This window comes from Haemaphysalis longicornis, unplaced genomic scaffold (assembly GCF_048455015.1).
Source record: "Haemaphysalis longicornis isolate Haplotype H1 unplaced genomic scaffold, Haemaphysalis longicornis Haplotype H1 scaffold_14, whole genome shotgun sequence".
Lineage (NCBI taxonomy): Eukaryota > Metazoa > Arthropoda > Arachnida > Ixodida > Ixodidae > Haemaphysalis > Haemaphysalis longicornis.
Genome location: NW_027526245.1, coordinates 20,637,080 through 20,654,550, shown reverse-complemented (window position 1 = coordinate 20,654,550; position 17,471 = coordinate 20,637,080). Strand labels below are relative to the sequence as shown.

The 17,471-nt window shown below is 48.6% G+C and overlaps 1 protein-coding gene across 1 annotated transcript in view; it reads right to left on the bottom strand.

Annotated features, from left to right (window-relative positions):
* Positions 1-17,471, bottom strand: part of Pkaap (A-kinase anchoring protein pkaap) — a 61,837-nt gene that overhangs the window by 30,931 nt on the left and 13,435 nt on the right. Inside the window, exons 4-5 of the mRNA XM_077695299.1 lie at positions 7,548-7,646; positions 37-115 (exon numbers count right to left, since the gene is read on the bottom strand). Of these exons, the coding sequence (XP_077551425.1) occupies positions 37-115; positions 7,548-7,646 (178 nt within the window). The remainder of the gene's footprint in view (positions 1-36; positions 116-7,547; positions 7,647-17,471) is intronic.

Below are 17,471 nucleotides of genomic sequence, written 5' to 3'. Positions count from 1 at the left end.
ACCACCCACAACTGAGAGGGGGGGAGAAGCACTCACTCCTTCTCCATCTGGCTGACGGCAAACTGCTGAGCCTCGAAGAAGCACTCCGGCTCCACGGGGTTTCGAGACACGGACTCTGAAAAGCAGAGTGCGAGGAAAGGTGCACTCACGCCGTCTCTGCTGCCAGCCGAAGCAGCGCACAGTTTTCAAACCACTGAGACGCCAGCACAGCAGGGCCACACACAGTGCCACCCACTGGCAAGACTCCACTGTTCAGCACAGGTAGCTTGCACTTGCAAGCCCACGCTCCTTGGCACACATGGTGCAACACAGTGCCCTCCCCCACCAACCAACACACTATTATTTGTGTTCTTGTGGCACTGTGTTCAAATATAAGGCCACTAAAACGTTTCAATCCAAGCCAATAATGAAACTAAGGCGACCGCACGGTATACTCGTGGCCCATGATGACACAAGACGGCCTTGATGCGAGCCAGATTCCTCTCAGTGCATACACAAGTAAGAAACTCCCCGAGGCTGATGACGATAACGACTGGCAGTTGAACATCAATGCCTTCGCATTCACCACACACACGAAGCTCCTAGGTGCCCAGACACAAAGGACAAGGGTGGTGGTCACCCAGATATCATGGACAGTGCCAAAATGTATCACGGAGTGCTGTGCATCATTTGGCCTTCCCAACGTTGCATTGTGAGAAGCCAGCGCAATGGATTCCGAGGCTTACACATTGTCAGCTTCAACAGGCACAGATTTGTGGCCACCGTGCCCACACAAGAGGAAATGTATGTATGTTTGTGGTTTATTGGCGCAAGGGTTTCTAAGACCAAAGAGCGCCAGAACTATGTTATGTGGTCTTTCAATAGTCATGTTTGTGCTTAAAATATGTATGAAATGAGTATGATACATCTTAAAATACTGTATATATGGGTGTAGAGGGCCTGTCCACTAAAGCATGAAGATGTTCATAATGGTGGCTGAAATGGATTATGGGTGCAACGTGATGCACCTCGAGCCAAAGAGCATGCGGCGAGAGTGGGCCTCCCGTGCGGACAAAGGGAGCATGAGGGCCTCACTCACTGCTCGTAGGCTCTGAGGTCACGCACTGTACGAGATAAGTTTTAAAAACTTGATGTCTGCAAGATAACTTAAAAGACTTTTGTTTGTAAACATAGGTTCATCTCCTAAAAACAGTGAAGGATGTAGTGGAATGTTGTAGGTATATATTTTAGGGAAATGCCGTTTTCTGGCTTCATTGCAGAATGTGCACTCAATTAACACATGGAGGACGGTGAGCCGTTCCCCACACTTGTTACAAACAGGTGGGAGTGTTCCATTCAAAAGATATGCATGTGTAGCGTAAGTGTGGCCTATTCGCAGTCTGCAAATGGATACTTCAATGAATCTGTTTTGTTTTTCTGTTGTGTATCTTCCTAGGTTTGGTTTTACTGAGTGGAGCTTGTTGTCTGTGTGTGTGTCCCACATGTGCTGCCAGCATTTACGGATTCCCCTCCGGATTACTGGTTTCAGATCGAGGTGAGGGACCTGCGCTACATCAACACCACTACGTAGGGCCGCCAAAGTGGCGTTCTGGTCAGCAATTTCATTGCCCAGAATGCCACTGTGTCCAGGGATCCAGCAAACAAGTATTTTTAGCTTTGACTTACAGGCAGTTATAAGAGCTTTAAAAAGGCGGTTTAGAATAACGTTTTTTATGGGCTTAAAGGAATCCAATGCAGTTACTACGCTTAGGGAGTCTGTGTAGATGACTGATTGTTGTATTTTGTTCTGTGTAATGTGTTCCACTGTGATTAGAATACCATAGGCTTCTGCTGTAAAGATGCTACAATTTCTGTTCAATGTCCTTGTGCTGGCAAAGTCCGGGCCATGTGCAGCACAGGACACAGAAGAAGAAGACTTGGAAGCATCTGTGTAAAAAGAGGCGCATGGATATCTGTGTTGTAAACTTAATAAATGCTGTAAAATCAATTCGCGGGGTGCACGACGCTTGTCAATTTGTTTAAAGGATGTGTCACAATGAATAGTTGACATGTCCTAAGGTGGGACTATATCGGCGATACAGGTTTTTATGCCATCATCTAAAGACACCCCTATCTCCTCTGCAAGGCCTTTGACACGCAAGGCTACAGGGGCAGGGGTCGACGGGCGCGCTAAATACAAATGGGCGGACGAGATGTCATTCACAATAGAATTGCATGGGTGATTCGTCATAGACATTGTCCTAATAGCATAGAGGAGTGCTGTATAAGCACGCTGGTGCTCTAGGCACCAGTGGTCGCATTCTACGTAAAGACTCTGGATTGGACTTGTCCTGAAGGCTCCAGAGGCAAGGCGAAGGCCCAAATGTAGTACTGGGTCTAACATTTTTAAGGCAGTTTTAGACGCGGACCCGTATGTTACACTTCCATAGTCTATACGTGACCTAACTAAACTCACAAAGAGACGTAGAAGCCAGTCTTTATCAGCACCATAAGACTGATGTGACAACACTTTTAAAATGTTAATGGTGTTTAGGCATTTTTGTTTGAGTTTCTTTAAGTGCTGTACGTACGTTAGTTTTCCGTCAAGTACAACACCTAAAAACTTGTGTTCTTTCTTGACAGCAATCCATTCTCCGTTCAGTGTGACATCGGGTTCTCGACGAATTCCACACTGTCTTGTGAATAACACACATGTACTTTTGTGAGGATTCAATTTAAAACCATTTTCTTCCGTCCATTTTGCAAGCCTGTTCACACCTAACTGTATCTGCCTTTCACATATGGACTGATTGCATGACCTAAAGCTTATTTGGACGTCGTCAACATACATTGAGTAGGAGATTGAGGGTGGCAACGATTTCCCAAGTGAATTCATTTTAATTATAAACAGAGTACAGCTTAATACTCCACCCTGGGGAACCCCATTTTCTTGTATGCATGTTCTTGATACCACTGTCCCTACTCTTACCCTAAATGTCCGCTCCGACAAATAACTTTCAATAGTGTTTAGCATATGTCCAGACACACCGAATGCCTTGAGATCAAGTAGTATGCCGTAACGCCAAGTTGTGTCGTATGCTTTTTCTAAGTCAAAGAAAACAGAAAGACAGTGCTGTTTGTGGATAAAAGCATCTTTGACATACGACTCAAAGGCAACTAGCTGGTCAGTTGTGCTTCGACCTGATCGGAAACCAGCCTGACAACTGTCCAGGATGCCGTTATATTCAAGAAAATGGATTAGCCTCTTATTTACCATTTTTTCAAAAACCTTTCCTAAGCAACTTGTCAGAGCTATTGGTCGGTAACTGGCAGGTAGTGAGGCATCTTTCCCCTGTTTTAATACGGCAACTACAACTGCTTCTCTCCAAGCTCTCGGAAAGTATCCCGCCGCCCATATTTTGTTGAACAAGTGCAAGAGTGTTCGGAGAGTTTCTGGGTGCAGATGTTGTATCATTGTGTATGATATACTATCTGCCCCAGGTGCTGAAGCCTTACATGTTCCCAAGGCGACCAAAAGCTCTGTTATGGAAAATTCAGTGTTGTATGGTTCGTCAGATCTTTTGTTATCACGAATCGGTTTCTTCTCCATAGATGTTTTCTGTCGTAAGAAAGCATTCGTGTAATGAGCAGAACTCGATACATATGAAAAGTATTTCGCAAGTGTGTTTGCCTGGTCCTCTAGGGTACCGCCTGTACTGTTGACCAAAGGTAGGGTGTGTGTTTTCCGTCCATTAAACTTTTTAATTCTGTTCCATACTTTGCCTGCATCTGTGTACGAGTTGATAGAAGTCACGAAAGAGCGCCAGCTATCTCTTTTTGCTTGCTGGCGAATGCGTCTTCCTTGTGCTTTTGCACGTTTAGAGGAAATCAAGTTTTGCGTAGTGGGGTACCTGCGAAGGACACCCCACGCCTTATTTTGAGCCTGCCGTGCAAGCCTACACTCTTCATTCCACCACGGCCTCCTAGTGTTAGGTGTGGCACCAGATGTTTGCGGAATTGAGCCCTCGGCAGCATGAAGAATGTGTGCAGTCACCAGTTCACAGGCTTCGTCAATGCCCAAATAGCTTAAGGACGTGTATGAAAGCTGAGATAATTGTTTAAATTTTAACCAATCAGCAACAGATTCCTTAAACTTTTTATGGCAGATGGAACTGTTACGGGCTTTATCAATGCCTTTCAAGATGACAGGGAAGTGGTCGCTCCCATAGGGGTTGTCGTCCACTTCCCATTCAACAGCCGGAAAGAGGACAGAAGAGCCGATCGCCAAGTCTATGTGTGAGTATGTATTGTGTGTAGTGTTGTAGTATGTCGGCTCTTTTTTGTTAAAGAGACAAGCTCCGGATGAGAAGAGGAATTTTTCTATCAAGCGGCCCCGGGAATCTGTGCGTTCAGGTCCCCATAGTGGGCTGTGTGCATTCAGGTCACCTACGAGTAGGAACGGTTCCGGCAGCTCATCTATGAGAGACTCAAATTCAGAGCTAGATAAACGATATTCAGGGGGAATGTATAGTGAGCAAATTGTTGTTAATCTGTTGAAAATAATTGCCCGGATTGCAACCACTTCTAGGGCGGTACGCAATTGAAGAGATTGGCAAGGGATAGATTTTTGCGTAACTATAGCTACGCCACCAGACCAGTGCGTGCAGCTATTTCCGTTTCTCCTAAATACTGCGTATTGGTTCAGGAAATTGGTGTGCTTAGGTTTCAAGTGTGTCTCCTGTAAACATAGGATGGCTGATTGCGTTTTGTGTAGGATTTCATATATATCATCTAGGTTTTTAATAAGGCCCCGGCAGTTCCACTCTGTAATTATTTGTGCTACCATAAATGTTTAGGGAGGAGATTTTACCTGGTATAGATGAGGACTCGGGCGGGATGTATACTATCTATCAGTTCTGACTTGGGCTTGTGACACGGGTGGCTGGTGGCTTTTTGCCTCGCCCTGCCATGGTGCGCTGTTCTCTTTCCGCCTTTGGCACTGGCAGAGACGGTGTTACCTCCATGTCATCATCTGAGTGGTGTGACAGTGACGAGACGGAGTCCTTGCGGGCTCCACCTCGGGATATGTTCGAAGTGGAGGCAGGAGCCCCTGCCGTCCCCGACTGTTTGTTGGACACAGAAGTGGTCGTGGGACCGACCACATCTACGTCCATGGCCACCTGCAGTCTGGCAGCCGGAAGAGGAGGATTGACGGCAGAGCCGTCACTCCTCACACTCGCAGCTAACACAGCACTTGCGGGCGCCACAGGTGTCGTGTCGGATGGTTGGGCTGCCTTGGGCAGCACCTGGGGGGGCTGGGACGGCACCAAGTCTGCTTCGCAGTACTGGGTGGCCGCCGTGACTAGACACCACTCCGCCCCCCGGCGAGCTGCATCGGCATACCTTTGCGAAAACATTGAGTGTTTCTGTCGTGCTTCTTGATAGGTAATGTTCTGGGTGACCATGTTTATGATTTCTTTCTCGCCTTTGAATTTAGCACATGACCGAGAGTATGCAGCGTGGGGTTGCTCACAGTTGGCACATTTCAATACGTTAGAAGCACAGTTCTCTGAAGGGTCATGATGTCCTGCGCACTTGGCACATGTCAGTTTTCCGCGGCAGGTGGTAGTACTGTGCCCATACCGCTGGCACTTGAAGCAGCAGCGTGGGTTGGGTATGTAAGGTCATACGTTGCAATGAAGGAAGCCTGCAGTGACAGGCTCCGGTAGGACACTTCGGTCAAAAGTTAGGATCACATGTTTCGTTTTTACTTCTTTGCCATCGCGTCTGATCATTATTCTTCTTACCGCAGTAACGCCCTGGTCACGCATGCCCTCGAGGAGGTCAGACTCACTTTCATTGAGCAGGTCCATCTCTGGTATGACGCCCTGCGAGCTGTTAAGGCTCCGGTGTGGCGTTACAGCTACTTCAAGGCCAAGTAGGTCAGTCTGATTCAAGAGACTATCAGATTGTTTTTTAGTAGATAGTTCTACAAGCACGTCCCCCGATGTCAGCTTCTTTGCCTTGTAGTTCGCGCCAACTACACTCTCAATGAACTTGGCAATTAAGAAGACCAACTTGCAGGTAACTGGAGATTCCTTGTTCTTAGATTGTATCACTAAGAAGCGAGGAAAGTTGTCCGGTGTGTTAAATTTCATGTTGGGCAGAGGTTTGAAAATTACATCGGTGCGGGCCCTTTTTGGGGCCCGATCATTTGGAAGAGAGGGTTTCGAAAATACCATGCGACATAGTATAAAGCAGGGAACTGGGGTACTTTCTTCTTTGACGTTACCCTGATGGTCAAAGAGGTCCCGGAGCTCCCAGCCTGATAGACAGACAGGGAGCCCATCGGCCGGAGCTTGACCAGGGCTCCGACGGCCACCGTTCACGGCTTCTAACCCTTCACCGTTCAACTTCTCGCCACGGTAGGTAACAGCTTAAGTATGGGGGGCTCGGGGTACGCGGTGTCGCCACTCACCGTAACCAAGATTACTCAAGGTGCCCCGTGCGGGGATCCCCCGCACAAGAGGAAACTTGAATCGCACCAAAACGCACAAGAGCCCTCAATCACGTTTGCATTCTCTACACCACTCAGTGTGACTAGCTACGCTCACTTTTTTTATTTCTTTGCTCAGATTTCCACAGGAATAAAAACAAGGCACTCTTAGTAACATGCAGTGGCACACTCATCAGTCAGCTGTGCATTGTGTCAAAACGATGCCCTGGGGGAACGACACTCTGTGGGAGCCTTTGAGCAGGACACTGCTGGACATTGTGCCAGCCAAGTGGACACAGTGGCTGTTGGTTTATGCAAATTACAGTTTTCGTGTGACAGACACGACGGTGTCCCAGAATGACTTACCCACACGTTACCTGAGTTACCTAGCCGCTCATAAATTACTAAAGGGGCCAGGTGTGTGCCAGGCAGGCAGGACACTGCCCCAGTAACCTCGTTTCTCGGCCGTTTTCATGCATGACGTCGGTCATCCAATGCCAAAAGAGCGCTCATTTCTACAAACAAGTTACTGTCATCATTTCGCGTTGCCCGTGAAGTTTGAGGTTTATTTATTTAAACCAAAAAATGACGCATGAACATGCGCACCCACACTACACCTCAGGACCACTGCAAGCACACTACCAAGAGAGAAGCTGGAGCCACGCCTCGGCAGCGCTTGGATGACCCAGTGGCACATCACAAGCCAGGGCACTCTACAATCTTCCCCTTGTTTGTTTTTTCTTTCCCACCCTCGAGTGCCACTACAGGAGTTTTGCTATTCACCTTTCCGGCACTGCCTGGTTTTGCAACCAACCCACCCTTGCCAACCACCATCACAGCTCATTAGTCAGTGGTGATTTCCAGGGGCCAGAAAGCTCTAGATCAGAACTACCTAAGCCCAATTACCTGCCCTCCTCTGCTTGCCTGACAGGGAGAAGCACAAGATATCCTACAGCACCTGCACCCACCCTCACATGGGCCGAATAACACGAGGAAGAGAACAAAGATAGGGCTGTGAGCCAGGGACGGAGAAGGCCCAGTCCAGCACCTGCCCTTGCACAAGAGCGCTCACCTTGTAGGCGCCTCCTCAGGTCATCCGAGACGCCAATGGGTAACGGTGCATTTTGAGCAATGTACGTGTTGAATATGTGCAGGGCGTCTTGGCTGAGGCCTGGGGGTGAAAGGGCAAGGGAGCACGGCGGTCACAACCATGGTTTCGGCAATGCCCTCTTCCGACCCCTCTCACAGCTCAGACATCACAGAACCAAAAGGTAAGTCCCCACAAACAAAGGAAACACTTTTTTATCAACATCCAAACCAGACTCTCAAAGATAGCTTAATAAAACTTGCTGCCGGGCTAGTTGGTTCATGGTCATAACAACTGGGATTAGCACTTTAAAGAACAGGACACACGTAAGAAAAAAACAGACAGGACTGGCGCTACTTCAACTGATTTATTCACAAGCTACATCTTCGCTACATCTTAATGATCGAGCACGTGAGCATGAATTGGCAATAAAGGATGGGGGGACAGCGGACTTGCCTGCACACTGCGCTAACTGCAAGGATTGTGTCGCACGGCTTTGGGCAGATTTTGGGCAGAAGCCATGATGCAAACGCGCGTAAAATACTGGAGGCTTTTTATATCAAAAAACATGGTACTGATTGTGTCAGTGATACTTCTGTTGCTCTTTTCTCTTGTGAGTTGGAATTTTTATCTTGTATGACATAGTGTTAATGGCTGTGGTTATCTATGCATTGTTGCGATGATTGGTTGGGAGTTGTCCTTTAAATGGTTCACGCTGTGCATGATCGAGTCTGTTATTGTATAAATGCGAAGATGTAGCTTGTGCATAAATCAGCTGAAGTAGCGCCAGTCCTGTCCGTTCTTTTCTTACGTGTGTCTTGTTCTTTAAAGCGCTAATCCCAGTTGTTATGACAGACTCTCAAAGCAGCACTACGTCACTTTGGTTGGTGCGGGCAGAGAAAAGAAGTTCTGCCCAACCACAAGCAAATTCCCAATGTGAGGATCTCGCACCATCAACCCATGTGTGGGTTCTCAACATCCCTAGAGCAGCTATGTCCCAGCAGCCCCGAGTCCTATGCGTCCTTGATGTTACAATGCTCAAGCAGTGTGTGTCCAGTGTGTTTTTCTCAATGTCCCTTGCAAGTTGAACCAAATTTTACTGACGACCTCATGCTCCTTTCAGAGGCAAGCAGTGCAGCACAAAAGCCAGGAGGGGAAAGGCACGCGTTAAAGTCTCTTTTTTTTGGATGGAGGCAGGGATGTGTTGGGGTTTCCATGCACCCTTACAGATCCTGGCTGGCTGAGCCTGGTTTTGACTAGCTGGTCTAAATCAGTAGGCCGCACTTGGGTGCTTTCCATTGGCCTGGTGAAGCTTCGGCACACTGAATGCGGCTTTCCAACGAAGCACACTCAGTAAAAGGTCAAAGGTGCAACAAAAACACGACCAACAACGGCCTCAATAAGCACACACTGGGGTTGCCCCAAAACAAAACCTGTGCAGTCTTGGGGGACAAACTGAATTGCACCAGCACTAACACCCAAGCACCCTTACTTTTGAACTATTAGAGGGGCTCCCAAGAAAACACTGCCCAGCGCCAATCACACAGGACTACCACACAGTGATACTCATCAAAAGCTGCCACGTATATCGCTCGCACATGTCCGACACTGAACTGCTTAGAACAGCTCATCTTCCGAGGGCAATACCAAGGTGTACGTGCTGCAGAGCAACCCATGAACAGTGCCTGTTGTGCCCTCCACTCTGATGAAACGTTCAGGCACTCCAGTGACCGTGCAATCGAACACGACAAACGCACAGCTTCATGCCCCTGCCAGCTGGACATGCAGCCTTCTTTGGAGTAAGCAAGGTTTCTACCGGGCATGTATCAGCGCTCGCTAGCCACTCCTCAGGCCAGTTTTCGGATCGCCATGTTCGCAAGCAATTCATCCTCGTGAGCAACAATGCATGCAGCGAAAAGAATGGGGCGCTACACAGACGAGGATAAGGTAGAAGACACAAACGGCACACACAATCACAGCTCTCATCCTCCCCCCATTTTTCACCTGTATATCTTGTTCATTTCTACCTTCGTCGTCCTCTGTTTAGTGCCCCACTGTTTTAAGTGCGAATGCACTTCTTAAGCGACCCTGAATCACGCGTCCACCGCCGTCCGTCCGTCCGCACCACATACCCACTTAGGGCGATTGGCCAAGAAGAGTCCTAATTTCTTTAGCACATACCCACTTAGGGAGATTGGCCAAGAATCGGGCGTGAGAAGGGCTAATGCACCCGCTTAAAGGAGTACTGACACGAAATTTCAAAGCTGAGATCCGCTCTAGCAATCAAGTACAACGACAACACAAATAGGTGTCTGTGAATAAATGCATCTTTCTTTCTTTGTAGTTGTGTGTGTGTGTGTGATCTCTCTTTCACGAACATTACCGAACCGCGCAAATTCAACTCCTGCATTCGCACTTTCACATTCTTCCCCTCGGGGAAATGCGGGGAAATTTTTTTCACTGCCATATACACAATTTTTCCCGAAGACGACGTCCGCCACCTCACCCAAATCTAAATCGGGAAGAAGCAGTTCTCTACAGACAATTACAGACCGAATCGCTCCTTACCCCAGTGCTTGCAAAACATCTGTGCCCCGGTGTATACGAAAGTGAAATGTGCCGTGTATGTGATAGTGCGCGTGCGACACTCAGCCATATACTCTGGAACTGCAGGACACAGCCTGCTGGGGCTGCGCAAGGAACTATGCCCTCTCATATCACAGAAGCCATGAACGCTAAAGACTGCAGTGCACAAATCCAGGCCGTCCAGCAGGCGAAGGCTGCCCTAGCACGCCAGCGGCCCGAAAACGCAACCCCACCTCGGAAGCGTGAGTAGGCCCGCGCACCAGGCAGGTCTCCGCGACGTAGCGGCCACGTCCTAGCTGCCGGTGATTTTAAGGGGGGACGTGGCTTTCAAAATCAACTTTTTTATTTCTTTGTGGATTTTGATGAAAATTGGCACAGCAACTGGAAATGCTTCTGTGATAACACTATAAAAATTTCAAAGTAATATTTTGAAAACTTTTTTATGTATGAAATATTCTTTCTGTTCCGCTTGTACCGAGCTTGAGCGGCTTATAAAACACGATAGAAAACTTGTTCGAAGTGCTTTGCATTCCCAAATGAATGGACGAGGTCGTGACAGTTTTAGAATTTTTTTTTTACAACACAATGTTTTTTATTCTCATTTTTTTAGAGGTTATTGTGCAACAGGCATGTCAACTGTGAACGATTATTTGAATAAAAAAATCACAAAAAACAAATCTGGAAAACCAAAAGTGTCACGACCTGAACAGTTCATCAAGGAATGTAATGCAAGAAACGGAATCAAAATAGACCCAGCGGTCATGAAGAAATCCCTGGTACAAGCGAAACAGGTGGCAAAAAAAAACGTTTTGAGAAAACGGCTTCCGAAGTTGCAACATAGGTTTCACATATCAGAAGTCGTCACGGTTGTAGCCTTTCATGTCCTTTTGAACATGGGGCTTCTGGAAGGCCTTGCCTTGAAATTGGAGTGCCTTTTACAGCCTTTCTCTTTCCAGAAAACATCATTTTCAGCTCCTCCGTGAAGAGTACATACCCCCTTTGCAAACCAAACGGAGGGGAGATGGGTTTCAATGGGCTTTCAATGCAAAGTATGGTTAGTTGGTTGGCTGTATCGCACTGGACAACCTCCTTTTGCAGTGTTGTCACCATGGCAACAAGTTAAGCATTTTTTTTACTTAAATTTGACCATTTTTGGCTTTTTTTATGTTTTATCTTGCCTGGCACAGCAACTTAGTACTAATGTGCAGGTGTTCATTGCCAAAAGTTTGCATACCACAAGGATGAAAATGAGCTACTTTGAAGCTTGGTAGAGTATTCTGCATAACTCCCAACTTCAATGCAAGAGCATATTTTTTTTACTACTTTTGACATTCAAGGCATCCAATATTTCTCGCAGCACAGCCAGTATGCCCTGAGCAATGGTATCAATAATTTCCCTAAAAAAATCACTGTTAAATGCTGCCACAGTAACGTACATTTTTAACGCAGAGAGCATATTTTTATTCCTATATTACTAACTCAAACCAGTTTGCATGAAAATTACAAGTGCACGGGAAACGTTGCGCAAGAAAGGCGATATGGCTCGCGCGCATCGCAGCGCACGCTTACCGCGACATATCGAACTTTGATTATACCTGATATGGCTGGTCAGGTCGCTTTTAAGATTAAATCTAACGTCGCAGGCATTAATTACAACTACTGGCGTTCAATCGTAACCGGTTGCCCAGTCATGTGATGCTCCAATGCGCGTCGGCTATGCCGTGCGCGCCGCAGCGTTTGACGCGTCGACTGTTTCTTTCCCAAGGCTAGCGAGCCCACAATCAAATCACAGCAATAACTAAGCGTGTAAACATCGCAAATCCAACTAAAAGTTCACTTCACGAACCGCTATCGCAAGCGCGCACACCGCGTCACCCTCCGGGGTCTGGCGACGGTAGAGTCACGCGCCCCACGAAGCGTTCGATGACCTCCGCCTTTCGAGCCACACAACTTCCCGTAATCCGGCTCGTTATCTCTGGCATTCCCATCGCGATAACGTCCGTGTCGAACACCACAGATTGAACAGAAACTCGTCCGAGCGCAGCGGCGAAAATGAACTCAATCCACTCGCTACGCAGCTCAGGCGGCCGCCATTTTGCGTTGCGCCCGCAACATCCAATCAGGAGGGTCGACGGTCTGCGCCCCGACCGGGGACCAATAGCGCTTCAGCATCTATTTCTAGCTTCGTTTGTGCGTCGTTTCTTTTCTGCCGTTTGTGCGTTTGTGAATGAACGAAGATAAAAGAGACGAGCAGAACCGGAAAGACGATCGCTCGGCCGATCTAACCATATCAAAATGGCCGCGCCCGGTAGCACCGTTGCGGAGATAGAGCGCTCCGAAAATTGCCGTTTTTTCGCCCTTTTGCGCTGATAGTTTGTCACCGCGCCTGACAAAAGTATTTTTTTATGCCACTTTGCGACGCTTTTCAGCGTAAAAACTTTGCAGACGCACAGAATAGGAAACATAGAAGCCGAATATGTGGGTTTCAAAAAAACGATGTTTTGGTCATTTTTCCGAAGTTGAAAGCCGCGTCCCCCCTTAATAAAGTTGTTCCTCCTCCTCCTCCCTCCTCGTCTGCACAAGCTTGAGCCGTAGCTCCTACAGATGATGGAGGAGTTGCATTCCAGGCGACAATGGTGATGCATCATGGAATTGCACCCACACACTCTGCTGACTGCGTGTTGGGGGCAACCCAAAATCACGAAGAGGGGGTGTGCCACGCTTTATTGAGGACTCTAGGTGTGCACTGGTGCAGTCTATTGGGGACGGAAAGGCGAACTGGTGTGCACCAGTGCTGTTTATTAAAGGCACTACAAGATATGCGTGAGGGGGCACCAACTCTACACTGCCGGCTTCGAGTTAGTGACCGCAGCCACTGGCACCGGTTTCAAAATCCGACTGTGGGCAAGCACAACTGCTGGACCCGGGATGAAAAGACAGTGTTGCCTGCTAGTGCCACAAAGTGCGGCATCCCACAGACCGCCTACCTGCGAGACGCAGCATTCCTTTGCGAAGCCAGCATAAGCTCGTTAATTCAAACTGCAAGGGGACGCCAGCTCAGTTCGAATTACCAAGACCTCAAACTAATGAAAGTGGAGTGCAAAAGAGGCACAATGCGACTGTGCACCATTGGAGCGTGTCAGCGACTGAATGCTTGTAAAAGGCCACGATTGAAGCCTGTCTTTGCTCTAGCAAGTGAATGCAGCAGAAGGCCTCCTTTTCGCGTACTGCAAGCACTCCATCCGGTCATTGCTTCGTCAGCGGCCACCTCCTGCTGGTGAATGGCAGTGACAGGCTCTGTGCTCCCGACCTCAGAAATGATGCCCCGCCCACTCTCTGAGCACGTGCCCACATCAGTCCCCAGAGAAACTCCTTCCAAACACCCGCCATGGGGGTTTTGATTGCCTGTACCCGATTTAACTTCGCTCTCCTTGGTTGTCTCCTTTCAGGAAGCAACGCGGCCTCGTGTGTAAGAAGCAGGGCCGTATCCTTGGCCGCGCGTCAGGCCCCCAGGTGCCGGCGCAGCGGCGCGTAGTTCGAATTATCCGTGCTGGAGACCCCTCGCGTTCGAATTTATGGCTTTTCAATACGTAGGCTTCTATGGAGAATCGGCCAGACCAAATCGTACAGTTCGAATCATCCATTAATTATAATTGCTGAGGTTCGAATTGATGAGCCTTCGCTGCACGTTCAAAAACACCCGCAGCTGAAGTGCCCACTGCGGCTGCCAGAAAACGAACAAGCAGGCACCCCCAGAGCTCACGCCCTTCCCATTCACATCGCAGCCCACACAATCGAAACACCCACACCAAAGCGTGTGCAGGTCTCCTCCTGTTCCAGCCTCAAGGCGCACATGCACTGGCTTGCAGTTGGGAAGGCACAGCTGCAGTGACCAAACCAGGGGTCTGGAGCCCAGTGGGGGAAAGAAAGCCTGCACTGCTCCACCAGTGGCCACATTTCCCGGCAACCCAGCACATTTGCACGGCGAGGCACCTCCCGCACCCCCACCGACAAACAAGGGGCCACAAACAGGACCCCCCTGTCCCTTGGAGCCCTGCGAGTGCAACAAGAGAGTAAGTGCCCTGCACTGACAGCCTGATGAAGACCGGTGGCATTCGCTGCCACCCCAGCAGTTGCAGCACACAGCCAGTGCACACTCCTTGTGGTGCTGTCCGGGTGTGCATCACCTGCTGTGCGCTCCCTCTCTCCCGGCCACGCTCCAAAACTCTCCTCCACGAGGCGACTTTTGGTCCCACTTCTGGCTGAACCTGGCCCTCTTCTCTTTCACAGTGCGAGGCTGTCTTTTTCGTAGCAGCATTCTTTAACAAGGAGTTGGGAGTTGCAAGAAAATGCAACAAGCAGGTGGGAGTTGCCGAAAATGCAAAGGCAGGCTGAAATCTCCACGAATGGCACTGGTCAAGTTCACAAGGGGCTCCTGAACACATTATGCAGGCTGGCAATCTAAACATGGCCTCGACTGTCATCCAACCTCAATTCCTCACGTCAGCCACAGTCACACCCCAGCACGGACATGAAAAACAAGGCACGTGCCACCGGCCACAGCCAGGACGTGGGGTCGTCTTAGAAAGAGAACTGAGAACAGCACGCAAACACTTCAGCCCCAACGTAAACTTGCCCACGGAGGAAGACACCGTAGTCCTGCATCGGCCAGCTCAGTGATGTGAGCCAGCCTTGACCACAGAGACTTGCGTAGCCAGAACCAACAACAAACAGACTGCTGACCATCATTCGTTCTGATCAAATGCGGGTGCCACTTGTGGCAAACTGACACACGCTTCATTTGTTTTAAGGACGGCCCTCTCGGAAAAACTCTTCACAAATAGGGAACACGGATGAAACAGCGACGTCTCTGCAGCCGCTTTCGCACACTGCCCTGTGCAACACCACAGGTACTAGCTTGGCAGTTACAGACAAAAAATGCAGCCTGCAAGCACGATTATGCGACTGCGCTTGGTCACACTGCTTGAATTGACAGCACACACTGGTTGCTTTGTTTTTGGTGCCTCCCCAATCATGCCACTGCTCACGTTACATATATAGCACAAAATTTGAAAGCCTGCCAAATTTGTAAATATCAGGCGAACTGCTGTTGTGCAGGCCAGCAAGTGTGCCGTCACATTTAACGTCACAGTCATTAGTGTGAAGAACTGTGTGAGGGCAACCACCCTTTCAGGCCCTTCCCAGAAGGGCATGCACGCAGCAAACTGAGACACCACCTGATAAAAGCACAGAACATGGGCAGCACCCTTTGTGCCTTAGAATGATTTCACAACATTTGCATCACTCTCTAAGATCCTTGATCCGACCAGTTAGGTAAGCCGAGCAACTAACCACCATATACCGTAAAAACCCGCGTATAATACGAGGTTTTTTTCCCAATTTTACCATGTAAAATTTGGGCCTCGTATTATATGTGGATCCCAAAGTTTTCAGCCGAAAATTTGCAGTTTCGGTTTCAGCGGAGTGTGCGCCTACTTGCGGTGGTGTTAGCTGGCTGCTGCTTCTCTCAGCCGGCGCCATTTTAACTGTTTTGACCACGCGAAGGGTCGGCACGTTCACCGCAAGTCTATCACGATGTCACGTGCACGAAGGCTGTATTCGGCTGCAATTAAAAGAAAAGTTATTTTATGTGCCGAGACCATCAGGAATTGCGCCGCAGGACGGCAGTTCGGCGTCATCGAAGGCAGCATTCGCGGGTGGAGACAGCAACTGGTGCTTGACTGGATAAAGTATGTGGTGTCGGCGGCCTGGAGCCCTGTTGGGGGTTTCCGTCAGTGCTCGTGTTGGACGCCTTTCGCTGCCACCTGGGCGATTTCGTGAAGGAGTTGTTGCGCGAACCCCACACCGAACTAATTGTCATTCCAGGAGGAATGACATCCCAGCTTCAACTGCTAGACGTTTGCATCAACAAGCCTTTTAAAGACTGCACCAGGTCCTGCTACCAAGAGTGGATGAGGTCAGGAGACCCGTAAGTGACAGCTACCGGATGGCTGACGCGGGCTTCTCAAGCGGTGGTTAGTTGGTGGATCGCAGATGCGTGGGCCAGCATCTCAGATGAGCTCATCAGTCGCTCTTTTAAGAAACGCAGCATCTCGAACGCCCTTGATGGCACTGAGGACCACTTTCTGTGAGAAGACATTTCCGACAAGGCGACTTCAGGAGACTGCAGCAGCGAACCTGACGATGACTGAACGGACGTTGGGAGACAGTGCCAGCGAAAACTGACAATGACTGGACGGTAACTGCAGTGCAAATAAATGTTTTCTGTGCTCTTTACCTCGCATTATATGTGGAGGAAAACTTTTTTTCTGATTTTGCATTCCCCGAATTACACCTCGTATTATACGCGGGTCCGTATTATACGCGGGTTTTTACGGTATGACAGTAAAGAGAAGCTGCTCATTTTGATCAGCAGTGGCAAATTAATTTGCTCAGCACTGTGAACACGTCCACCTAATGCACAGTTAAAACTTACCTTACACAGGTTAAACTTACCATCCTATACGAGATCTTGCACTAACTACGTTGTATATATTAGGGAAAAAAAATGCAGGCTAGTCTACCGTATTTTCCGGTGTATAAGTCGCGGTTTTTTTCTGACATTTTCGTTGGTGCGTCTTATCCACCGGTGCGACTTACCGTATTTTCCGGTGTATAAGTCGCGGTTTTTTTCTGAGATTTTCGTTGGTGCGTCTTATCCACCGGTGCAACTTATGTATTGAATAAATCCGGTTCGCGGCGGCCACGCCTGGCCAGCGCACGTTGAGACACAGCTCTATGGTCTAAATGAATACGAAGCCCACCGCTATGGCGTTTCTCATAGCCCATATGTCGCTTCAGAACGTTAAACCAGTGAATTTGCAACTTTTCTGGTCAAAAACAATCATAATGGCCTGCAACAACTGCACGTCACTTTCTGCCATGCGCAGTAACTACATTTCAGAATAAATTGAAAGTAACATCAAACTGGGTTGCAAAAACAACATGCAGCTTATAAATTATTACAAAGTTACTCTGAAGGAGGTAAACGTGCTGCTAATTTTTAAAATGACAGCTTGCTGATAAGTTTCGAATTTCGGGCTGCTTCCGTTCGCGTCACTTCTGTTCGCCATGACACCTTTATTGCGCGGATTTACGACAGCACGCAAGACCCGCACGACGTTTGGAGAGGTGGCCAAGTGGGTCTCCAACTCTAGGGACTCCATTTCTACAAAAACAATTGTAGCCGGGTTGATAAAGGCCAGAGCAACCCGGTCCGCGAGTGGTGACGATGTTGGCGAAGAAGACATCAGTGAGTCGGAG